The following is a 12,415-nucleotide window of genomic DNA, read 5'->3' as shown; positions in this document are numbered from 1 at the left end:
TTCAGACTTAACGTCTTTTATAAGGCCGTTGCGAAGATACAGTTGAATAAAGTCGATAATCCGAGGGTTAATAGTGTAAATGGCGTAATCGAGACACGAGTATCGGAGTAAAATGTCAACTGTGACGTTTTTTCGTTGAAATTCTATTGGTAAAAACGAACTTTCACGCCTGAAGTAAATCGATGGCAGTAAAAGAGAAAAACCTCAAAATTATAACATAATCGCAGCAATACCTTCAAGAGATAAAAACGTAATGTACAAATTAATAACGCTAAAAGTTTAGTAATTAACACAATATTTGCCTTATGTACATATTTAAAAGAATGTTCCTTTTTCCCCCTTTTCGTCCAATTTTTCCGTAATTTTAAGAACATTTTTTAAGTGAAAAAAAAATTAATGTTTAAATACTATGTACAATAAAATGTGTACCTAATACGTTTAGTGTTGAAAACACCATGTCATTTTCGGATATTATTACCCAAAGTCGATTGTATTTTTTTCATCACTGAGTCTTTTCTTTTCGTAAAATTCTTGAGAAAGGATGTAATTAATAGTAGTAATAATAGTAATAAAAGTAAAAATAATAATAATAATAATAATAATAATAATAATAATAATAATAATAATAATAATCGTAATACTAAAGATAATATAATAACAATATTTTAACATAGTACTACCTGTATAACATAAAGAAATAATAATTTAAACATACAGATGATTTTCCAGCTTTTTTTTCACTTCCTTTCAAATGGCAAACTTGTGTATATCAATAAGTATGCTATTACAATTTGTTTTAGACTAGCATATATCATTACTGTCTTGAATATTTATGTAAAATAAAAATTTCGTTTTTTATATTTTTTAATGAAAAAACATGTAGTATTAACAAACGAAAGTTTTAGAATATACACGATGTTTATGTGAGTAAAACCAATTTTTCAGTCCTTATATATTAATATTTAATCTTTTCAATTGCTTTTTTCGAGCAGTTTTTCAGAGGCAAGTACGTATACATAAACTTTCGAGATTTTTTATCTTTGACTATTACTTCGCTAAAATTCATTTATTTCTCTGGATGTTTCCCAAGGTATTTTTTGCATTTTACTCTGTGGTGTACATATACATTTTTTTATTATCATTTATAAGTAATACGTTTTTTTATTATTATAATTATAGTTGCCTTTTCATTTTTGGTATATGTTTCGTCGATAATTTTAATAATATATACTCTTGGCTGTCCAAATACCTTGGGAAAATGTATTGTATCGGAATCTTCGTTGGAAACGGTCAACAACAAAAAATATTTATCTGCGTTTTTACATATTATGTGTGTTTAACTACATTTAGTATCTATTAGTTTTTTTTTTCCTTTTTTTCTTTTGTGAATTACACATTTAATCGCGCTTTAAATGAAACAACTCGAAGGGTTGTCAGCACATCTATGCCATCAAGAAAAAATATACATACGTTCGTGTGTTTACATACTTTCGAATTCTAAAAACTACTGAGAATCGCGAGAATGTTATTTTTATGTATATATAATATTATGTTGTATGTAATTAAATTTTTTTTTTTTTCGAAAAAATACGATCAATTTTTCTTTTCATTGTCCATTCAGATGTTTTTAAATATGCCCTATACATGATTTCTTCTACAATAGTCAAGGTATGTTTGTAATATTTGAAAGTTGATTGATAATATTACATCCATGTAGTACAATACAAAAATACGGTTTTAAGTTTCAACTAGACGCAACTGCCATTATTTTTTTTTCTTTCCAATCCAAGTGAAACGAAGTTATTTTTCTAATGTTTTAAATTTCGTAAATTACTTACTCTACCTTTTTATTAACAATTGATTAATTTGAAGTTTCATATTTTCTACCGCTTAAATATTGTGCAGTGACAAAAATAACATTTTACATTTACCATCTTTCTTATTGTTTGTTAATAATTTACTTAAATTTCATATTTCAGATGTAAAACTCGTGTTCAATGAGCTAAGATCGTCCACTATTTTTTTATTTAGAATTAAATTTACTGATCACGTAAAGTATTTTTGTACGATGACTAATGGACGAGTTTCCTTTAACAATCACAATTATTACGTTGTATGTGTTGAAATTAAAATTTTACTTTATATTAATCAATAAATTAATTTAAACAAGCAAAGCGTCTTTAATTTCGATATACAGTCAGCACCCAAATTATTAATCCTATCACAATTACCCTTCTCATGAAAATATTATGAGGATTCCAAAACCCTGCAAACGCGTTTTCAATTTTGTTTGCATCGATTATCGAAAGACAGAATAATATACCTTTGCACTTGCTCCAGTACACATGCATTAAGTATATTGTTATAATCGAATAATTTTTAGTTTATTTTGAACGCTTACTTCTAATTTAAATTTTATAATGATTCTAATTTCAAAATCTGTAATTAACTTTACCTACCGCAATTCTGTTTAACCTTGGAAATTGACCATTATTGTAAATCTTTCGCAATGCAAACTATCGATGGAAAAAATGTTATCCTTCATACTCTTGGGATATAACTTTTTTTTACAAAAGGTTATACATATACAATTTAATTTTTAATTAAATTAGAAATAAATTCTCAAATTTGGCTATTTTATAGAATTAACTTTCAAAAAGATGGTTGGAACTTCTAAAAGGATAACACGAGTCATGTGATTGTTGCAAATAATTTTCACTGTAGCGACATAAAAATTTTTTTTTCATGAAAATGTGCAACAAGCATTTGAAAATAAGTATTATGACGTACACTTTTATATTTGTACTTTGAAATGCTTTATTGCCTTTTTTTAAAATACGTTTTAAAAGAATGTATTTCAAATTAAAAAAAAATCATGAAAATGAAAATAATTTTATTCAATAAGTTAAAGTATGGAGAATTGACTGCCGGAACCACGTATGATATATATGTTTGCCTCTATACGCGAGAAAATACACCTTTAATCGATATATACAATTGTTTCTGCTTTACACACGACACAATCTACGTGATGTGCATTATATTTCTGAGGTATCACACGCAGCGTCGCCTAGAATAATTACCTTTGTTTTTTTCCCAAAGTTTTCTCTTTTTGAGAGCCACGACGGAAAACTTGGATTAAACGTTACTTTTAATGCACATTACACCGTTCATCAAAGTATTTTTTCTTTTTTCTTTCGCAATGGTCATCTTGAGCATTACATTCACTTATGCATGAACTAGTTAAAATTTCTAAGTTAAAAAAGATTTTTTGCATTACACCTTTTTTCACGTCAATTTTGAATTTCTATGTATCGCGACGATTATCTCATGTCGATTGAAAATATATATATATATATGGGTAAAAAAAAAGCAATGATCTTATGGTCTACCTCGCAATAAGTATTGTACGCTTTGTAAAAATTAAATAACGACGATTCGAGATATGTTGAATCTCAAACCTTAATCTTAAAAGCCGTCTTGTCGAGTCTCTGTGAAATCCTACGCAAACGTCAAAAATCGGCGTTCACGCGTACAGTATACAAATGAGCAATAGCAATAATAGTAATAATAAAAGTAATAAAATCAACCCGCAAAAGTATAAGATAGAAAAAAAAATCATCAACTAATAGGCTCGCCCAAAAAATATCGAGCAATTATGTTATTTTACAATAAAATCATGCACATCATCCTTTTCTCGCTTTCTCTATAGTTGAAGGATAAAAGAACTGGGTAAACGATAACTGTTGATTGTTCAAATCATTTAAAAAAAAAAATCAAAGTTACCTACTTTTGGACCAATATGGATTGTTGTGTTAACTTTTCGAGTCATTTGTCCGGAAGTTACCCCAAAAATCATCATGCTATTGAACAAAGAAGAAAAAACAAACAGTCTCACTTAAAGCTCACCCATGGTTCGTTTCCTACATAGTATGACATTCTCTCTCAAAAGCGAGGGCAATAGTCGGGTCATCTGGACTCTTCCCTTGGATCTCGACACTTCTCGAGTTCTCGCCCCGCACTTTTGTTATGTATTTACACAATTAACACGCACCCCTTTGACAACACCCGTCTACGTGTACATAACATATTACGTCAAAGTTCATCATCATCGATTCTCGGTTCAGAAAAATATTAACTGATATACATGTGTCGGCGCCAAAGGCAGCCGGCGACCGCTTTCCGGCAAATGGCCCGTACAACACGTGGTACAATGATTACGCAACCCGCAGAGGAAAATACCTATACGATTTCGATCCGTAAACGCGTCCCGCAATCCATGCGGAGCCGCGCGCATGTATATAAGGAGCCAGCCTTAGCTCATCCCGACACACAAACACACGCACGCACAGAGTCAATGGTTACACTCGCGCGGATCATGCATCAGCCTCTCCGTCGAAGAGGGTATACAAATATACAATATAACTATGGTGCACGACGAGGGAAACAACAGTATATATAGGTTTTTAGCTCGCGTCGGTGGTCTGGCGGTGCTTATCTATCAGCAGCGCCTCGTCGACGACTACCACGCCCAGCGCGTCCTCGTGCTTCCCCGGCGCGAAGCAAGACTCGCCGTTCGGCCTGGCCAGCAGGTACTCCTTCTCCACGACCTTGAGGTTCGCCATCTCCTCGGCCGTACCCCCCTCGTTGTCCCTGTCCTCGACGAAATTAATACTCCCTGCCCTGTAAAACACTATTATGTCCACCAAGAAGGCCAACGCCATTATGCTCCCCGTTGTACCTGCAATGGGCCGTTTAAGGGTTTGTCGTTGCCTAAGTATATATTTATAATTTGTACATGTATATGGATTGGTGCGAGAGCTCACCGTGGAAGAACATCCTGAAGACGTTCGAGTCGTACAGCCAGCAGGCCCCTCGCTCGCCGCACGACCACTCCCAGACGAGGCAGGCAGAGTCCACCACCGCCCCGTACACCACCGGGCATGGAACGTTACCTAAAACAAACCACATTAGTCACGTGTATACACACTCCTGTCGATGAGTCCCAAAGTTTTCGTTTTACCGAATAGGCCAATGGCGAATTGTATGAGGCCGAGGGCCATGGCCTTGTCGCGCGGGTCGACGCACCTCAGGATCAGCAGCATCGAGCCGACCTCGCTCGTCGAGTGTATGAACACGAAGAGCGAGAACAGGCCCACGTAGATGTAAAAGTTGTTGCAGTCGAGCGGACAGTAGCCGGTCTTGGCGGTACCCGGCATGGCCGCCGGTAGCCGCAGGGACTGGTTCGCGGCGCCGGCTCCAATGCACTGGCAGTCGGTAAACTAGAGAGACGAGCCGAATTAATTTTTAACATGCACAAATGAGACACCCATCAGGGTGTTTAAGGGGGAATATACTAAGTATACTCGCTTACGTTGACGACTCTGCCGTCCGAGACCGTGTAGTTGGAGCAGCCGGCGTGGCAGGCCGAGAAGTAAGTCTTGCCATCGACACCGCAGATCGGGCTGAACTTGTTTTGGTCGCACTCGCAAGTGGTGTCGCACACCGGATTGAACTTGGAAATTCTATAAGCAGAGGCGGTGGGGCAATGAGCGCCAATAATATACAGGTATATGTTTGTGAAAATTGGTAGGATATCTTTTGTACCCTTGGCCGTTGGTAGTGATGCCGGTGAAGTCGTTCATGGTGCAGCCGACGAACATGAGTATGCCCATACCGATGGCGTAGGCGACCGCGGTGAAGGCGATCCAGGCGGCGACGAAGCGCGCGTTGGGCTTGAACTTTATGATGAAGAAGCCGCTGACGATGATACCCAAGCCCATGACGAGGATACCGCCGATGCCCGAGACGAAGTTGGCGTTGTGGGCGGCCAGCCGGAATTGGCTCTCCAGGTACTTGGGTAGGAACGTGTAGAGGCCGGCGATCGGCAGGAGATGGAGGACGCTGCTGGCCGTGCGCAGCATGAGGATGTCGTTCTTCAGCAGGCGTTTCACGGATTTTGGAAAATCTGTGGATTATTCAGACGTTTTTTTTTTTTTTTTCTCATCACAAAATATCACGAACGCTTCAAAAAAAGGAAAAAAAGGCATGGTTTAACAATAATCGATACAAGTACCACAGTGGACCCATATTTCGGGACTTGATTCTCCTGAAAAGCTCTTCGAGGCTCTTTGAGTAACATCACACTCTCCCTTGTGATTATAATATACATGCATGTAGTCAGTTGGGTCTCCGATTGACTTTTTTTTAGTATTCCATTATTAATGTTATATTATTGTATCGAATTGTACTTTTTACATTTATCATACACTTTGTGCCTTCCACGTGCCCGATGAATATCTTAAAAAAATAATTGCACGCGTGTTCCGTCCCGTTTTTCGGCCGTCGAATGTCGAGTACATTATTCATACCGATCGTTAAAGAGCTATACCATACGTATAATACGTATACAAAACAGGCGAACACATGTCGCGTGTTATTTTCCGGGACATATATATATATATATGTACACGTACTATAGGTGTTGTGGTGACTAGAGTGTTTCGAGCAAACGACGGGTTCAAGGCCGGTCTCGTAATTAATAAAAAAAAAAAAAAAAAAAAATTAAAAACCACGCCTTGTGCCTTTGTACGTACAACTAAGTTACGTGTATTTTTTTTTCGTTTCATAGATTGTGAGCTGAAAAAAAAGAAATACAGTTGTAACGAATTGTTGTTGAGGCAAAAATACGAAGGAACGTTACACGAGCAAAGTGAGTGTACCTACAAAAATATATGTGTACTCGGGCAAAAACACTTGACTCGATCTCCAAGTATTTCCAGTAAAGTTTTTTTACCCTGGATAAAAAAGGTTCTAGCTGCTTTTCCCGTTCGCGATAGTCCGGGGAACTTTTTCTCTGATTTTGAAGTTTTACGCGTGGGTACGATGATAATGAACGGTAAACGTATATGTATGTATATATGAGCACTATAATCGCCACGAATGTCATTTTCTAAAACACCATGACAAACTACCGCTGAACAGACCAAATGGTGGGATTACATTAAATTTTATTTACATTCCGTGGGTTTGTTGAAAAAATAAAATATCAGCTGATTTTAACACCATTAGAGAAAATCCAAATTAACATTTTAAGCCCCGCAGATCTATATATGTGCGTGTTTGGCTTAGCTATCAAATTCAATGTTCGCATTATCTGCAGCACCCTGCAGTTTGCGATCGGGATAGTTCTAACTAGAATATATAAACGACTTTTTCCTCAAAAAGAAAAATCTGAAGCCGCGCACTGCATTCGACAAAGGCAGAAGAAGAAGAAGATATCAAACTTGCGCATCGTTCATCTCGCGCCCAGCAAATACATGTGTACCAATACACCAGTATATCGCATCCTAATCTCTCTCCTCCGCTCGTTGGAGCGCTGATTCTCGGAATCGCCAAAAGTGGTGGACGGCCTTGGCTGCACGTTGCAAATAATACATCTACATAGGTACCCTGCAGCCACTGTTCCCCCCAACCAGTAAATTTTTTTCTTTCTTTTTTTCGGTCCCCTTCTCTTCCATGCAGGCGGAGATTAGAGTGCGTGATGTGCGCGAATGTGCCCCACGAGCAGACCCTCCTCTTTTAAAATTCCAGCTTGGGTTTTTCCCTCTTACATGTTATATTGTAAATGCGAGTGTGTTGAAATAACGCGTTTGAACCTATCAGTATTTATTTATTTATTTTTCGTTAATGGACTCTCGATGCATACAAAAATACGTCCACTATAAGTTACAACTAGTTCACCAGCTCCACACACTGGTATAAATGTTATTTTGTGAAACAGTATAGATAAAGGACAGATACATTTTGCACGCAACAATTTTTCATTTTTCAAGATGATTCAGGTTTCAGTACCGAAGACTGGTGAGTTGCTTGTTTTAAGTTTTACTCATCAACGCTATCTCAATAACTCTTATGTATACATAAGAAAAAAAAAATCGATTTCAACCACACGCATTAGGCGTTTTATGCCAAGACAAAGAAATCAAATCGGTAAAAGGATTAGGATTGCGAGTAAAAAAAAAAAAAAAAAAAAAAAAAGAGGGGGAGGGGTAGAAATTTCGTAGTTAAATCGACACTCACCTGTGAGACTAGGCTTCTTCGAGTCCCCGATCCTCTTGGGTGGTGTTCTGCTCTTCGGCAGTCGCGTTGGAAACGCAAACATACCCACAGAGACTAGAATCAGCAGCGAGGATATGAGGACCAAACCTGTCGAGGGGGTTAACAAGAAAAAAGGGTCAAATCAAATGATCTTTTTTTTTTCTAAAGCATATCCCCAATAACATTTCCTCATCGATAAATACTCCGCGTAAAAAAATATCTCGCGAGCCGATGCATCACATTTTACGCATCGGTAGAATAAATACGATGCCGAAGGTCGCGGCGGCAAAAATAACCCTCCCCTCGATCGGAGCCTCTAATTTTCCTCCCCCCCTCACAACTGACAATATATTCGGCATTGGGAGAAATTGCGACCTTGTAAGTTCGCGGCGTGTCTCTTCGTTCAAGCTCGTTAGAGTGGACTCTCTTTTTTTATTCCATCCTTTTGTGCGCGCATTAAGCTCTCGTTCAGCCCGTACCCGATCTTCTTTCGCGTCTCACGCCACATCGGCCTCATTGACGGCCCCCCCCCCCCCCCAAATTGTTCGCAAGGCCGCAAAACAACGCCGATCGGCCCCTCTATCCGATGTCATACGCAAAGTAGGGCGACGGCGGGAAAAAATTCAATTAGCACTCGATGCATTGATCCTTGAGTAGCATCAAATTTTCATTTGATTTATCGGAGCGGCCAAACAGTAACTCACCGAGCCACCAGGCGCCCATCCATCTTGGGTCCGAGGGAGTGATCGGCGGATTGGACGACAAGTCGACGTATACCATGGTGCAGAGCGAGCCGAGCATGAAACCCATGGCTGGGCCGAGGATCCTCACGCCGATGGTTATGGCTGAGTGAAAAAAAAAAAAAAAATGCCAAAGATAAAACAACGTCGTCTTACCGATAAGCCAATGGTATGGTTATTTACCAAAGTAGAGCGGGCTCTCCCGGCCGGCGACGTTGTCGTCGATGTAGGGTATTCCGAGGGTGTACACGGTCGTCTGGCCCATGCCGACCCCCAGGAGCGACACGAAGAATATGGCGAGGACTATGGTGACGATTTTCTTCTGGATCTGCCGGTCGGCCAAGAAATCGCCCTTGCAGTAGGCGTCGGTGTCGGTCCGCTGCTCGTGGTGCGCGTACACGGACCACCTGAAAATTTCACCACGTGTTTTCATGGCTCGACGTGTAAATATCGATACAAATTATTACACGCTGCAACCGATCGAGCTTATTGTACCGTAAAGAGTGTATGGAGCCCGATGACCGTGAAACGTGTGTATAAGGCATCGGCCAATGATGATGCATGGCACTCGTGAGACACGAGAATAAATTTGATCTTGGCCTTAATCAAGGCGACCACGCGCCGCTGCTCTCTCTCTGTGTACGGCTCTGTTTGTCAACCTACGTGTATTTTTATTGTTTTGTTCGCGTTAATTTTTTTTTTTTTCGCGACGAGACTGAAAAACCGTAGTCGTAAGCGAAGGACTTTTCGGTGATTTAAAATTCTATAATGTGGCTCGTAGGAAGAACGAGGTGATACACCGAAATTTATCGTTTCCGGCAAGTTGTGCGCTCGGAGAGCGCGTGGGTGTTTTTGGTGGGTGATGACACGGCCGAGAAAAATTTCGTCGTCTTTTGAAATTCGAAGACGACGATCGGATGTGCGCGGAGGGGTACGAGCCACGCAGATTTTCGTGAAGAGAGTCGCGAGATTGATGTACTCATTTGTACCTTATTCGCGTGCATTGTGAAATTTAAAGCTTGTACGTTGAGAGAGGGATAAAAGTCGCTATGAGCTATATATGGTTACAGTTACACGTCACGTACATCACGCGCCGGTCAGCCTCCGCAAGGTAAACAAGTTTCAAGAGACGTATCGTTTATAAGGTATACATGTATATGGGCACTATGTGCAGCTGGTATTGTTGAAAAAAAAAGAAAAAAAAAAGAAGCATTCTATCTACAGTTTTTACACGCCAAAAAGGTACAGTTTTATGGTAACCGCAACTTAAAAAATCATTGCACTAATGACGATCGAGCTCTCATTAGTATCTCTTTAAATTTTAAATAGTGAAAATTTCACTATTTTAGCGAAAGTGATCGAGATTTCCACTGGAGGTATAGTAAAAAATCGGAGTTGTTTATTTGCATTCAGTCGACATAAATTTCAATTCTAAATATTCATCAGTAATTCAACGAACTATCTTGATCCAAATGCAGACGATTGTACAACCCACACACATTATTTCAAGGGGTACCAACAAAAATTTTACAAACTAATTTAAGTAGTAAAACGTTAACTTGGTAGAAATAGTGAATATTCACCGTTTCGCAGTAAAATCCACTATATTTAACAATGGATATTCACTAGTTCGAATACGTTATAGCTGTTTTACTGTTAAAATAGCATATATATTTTAAAGTTAGAGAGTATAAGGTAGGCTGAGAGTGAGGTATCACTTGGAAATTATAAAAAAAAAAAAAAAAGCAACTCACGAATTAATACTCGCGTTGTCGTTGCGATCGGCGTATTTGCATAGATTAGCGGGTATGGGCAGACTGAAATTCGTCCCGTTGACATCGCCGCTGAGGGTGCCACCGTTGAAGAGCAGCTCGTTCTGCTTGATGAGCTGATCGCCGAAGATGAAATGGGGTAGCGAGCAGGTGAAGGACGAGACGGCAAAGAGCACCATGCCCCAAGCTATCCACCTCGGCCTGTGGCCCTGGCCCCCGTAGTACGTCAACAGAAGGGACGAGCCGATCTGGCCGATCTCGGTCGCCGACATGATCAGCCCCGTCGTCTTTGACTGGATCTGGAAGAGCTTCTCGATCGTCGTTATCACCGAGACGAAGTACGTGGAGTACATGCCCTGGAGAACCTGGATTTTTCACGCGTGGACAGAAAAAATTAACAAGCTCGGGTTAGAATCGACTGTTGATACATAAATGGTCATGAATTTAACTTTTTTTTTTTTTTTCTTCTAAATTGTCTCGAGTGCTTGAGGAGCTTTGGCTAGTCAACAATGAGTTTGACATGATTTAAGAGCGAATTAAACAAAAGGGTACTTCTGGCCATTAAATTTTCAACAATGTAACAGTTTGCGTGATGTACAGTATGGAAAAAAATACCCCCAAATGATAGGGCCATTTTTCGTTGACTGAACGCATGAAAATTGGGACTATGGCTTTAGACGCGCTTATACTACACATTGAAAAAGTACAGTCCAATTGGCAATGAGCACAATAAACTTTCGAAAATACAAACAAGGAGCTAAAACTCAAAAAATCTATCAACACTTTATACCCGATATTACAAACAAGTGGGTGGGTATCCTTGTTTCTTGTATCGTCAAACTTGACGAAGCAACATCCTCGACAATATTCCAGTGCTTAAGCGCAAAACACCTCAAGCACCGAGCATTTTAACGAGAAAACCAACAGCACACGTTGGTTCGGGCGTACCCAGGTGGCGCAAAATATAACGAGGAACATCTGCTTGGTGGCAAAGACCTGGAGCCAGGCCGGCTTGAACGGCCCCCAGCCGCAGGTGATCTCGTCCATATCCTCGAGCTCATCCGTCCGGAAGCTGCTCGACTTGTCGTCCGCGCAGCCCTTGCCGTTCTCCAGCGCGACGATCTCGTGCTGCTGGTCCTCCTTGCACTTGCCGTTCTTCGCGGGTATCGAGCCGTTGTTGTTGTGCTTCCGTGGCTTGTCCTTGTGGACCCCGTTGCCGTTCGTCAGTTTGCCGTTCGCCGGGATGATCGTCACCGGCTCGCCGCTGCCCCCGTTGGACAGCGTCAACTGGTCCTCGCCCGCCATTGCGACTTCTTCGAGATACGCAGGTACAAACCAGCCCGAGAGAGGCCCAAGTGGTGATAAAGAAGGCTGCTGGTGCTTATGGGGCTCGGGTGCGGAGGGCTAGTCCGAGCTGGGACGCAGATTCTGCCTGAAACAATTAAATCACAAGCTCGTTTATTCCGCACACAGGTGCCATGTGATTAAGGCTTACTCTTAATTGTAGAATAGACACTGCCGTGTAGGTATTGTGTGATGATATTTAATATAATGTAAGATATACGTGACGCGTGTGATGCTAGTATGATATCCTGTACGTCAAGTGATGAAATTACGAGAGAGATGAGTAGGTACGTACACAAAAAATAAAAAATACTAGGCATGTATATATGAGAAACGAGAAAATTCAATTCAACCCATTATTCCAATAGAACAGGATAGCTTTGGTATTGAATGAACCTACATGTATTTGAGAATGTTCTTTCGCTGTACCCCACATTTTTGTTCCCAAGACACTAATTT

The 12,415-nt window shown here is 39.9% G+C and overlaps 1 protein-coding gene across 1 annotated transcript; it reads right to left on the bottom strand.

The window, feature by feature from the left end:
* Nucleotides 1-4,026: 4,026 nt before the first annotated feature.
* On the bottom strand, nt 4,027-11,973 carry Oatp74D (Organic anion transporting polypeptide 74D). The gene is made up of 10 exons (XM_014352916.2): nt 11,561-11,973; nt 10,595-10,977; nt 9,024-9,247; nt 8,805-8,945; nt 8,083-8,208; nt 5,608-5,968; nt 5,375-5,525; nt 5,024-5,282; nt 4,827-4,955; nt 4,027-4,741 (listed from the first exon to the last, which is right to left on the bottom strand). Exons 1-10 carry the CDS (start codon nt 11,915-11,917, stop codon nt 4,467-4,469), a joined length of 2,406 nt encoding a protein of 801 aa, XP_014208402.2. The 5' UTR covers nt 11,918-11,973; the 3' UTR covers nt 4,027-4,466.
* Nucleotides 11,974-12,415: the final 442 nt, after the last annotated feature.

The sequence above is a fragment of the Copidosoma floridanum genome, unplaced genomic scaffold (genome assembly GCF_036245765.1).
Source record: "Copidosoma floridanum isolate Cflo_tuat_1 unplaced genomic scaffold, Cflo_Japanese_pri ptg000032l, whole genome shotgun sequence".
Lineage (NCBI taxonomy): Eukaryota > Metazoa > Arthropoda > Insecta > Hymenoptera > Encyrtidae > Copidosoma > Copidosoma floridanum.
The sequence above is the reverse complement of the archived record's forward strand: the minus strand, read 5'-3'. Positions and strand labels throughout refer to the sequence as shown.

What these genes read in the sequence shown, in the direction of transcription:
- Oatp74D (XM_014352916.2), bottom strand. Translation starts at nt 11,917, where the DNA reads ATGGCGGGCGAGGACCAGTTGACGCTGTCCAACGGGGGCAGCGGCGAG. An exon ending in GATGGGCGCCTGGTGGCTCG is followed by an intron (nt 8,209 to 8,804) that starts GTGAGTTACTGT and finishes CCCCCTCGACAG; the next exon opens with GTTTGGTCCTCATATCCTCG. An exon ending in GAAGAAGCCTAGTCTCACAG is followed by an intron (nt 5,969 to 8,082) that starts GTGAGTGTCGAT and finishes AATAATCCACAG; the next exon opens with ATTTTCCAAAATCCGTGAAA.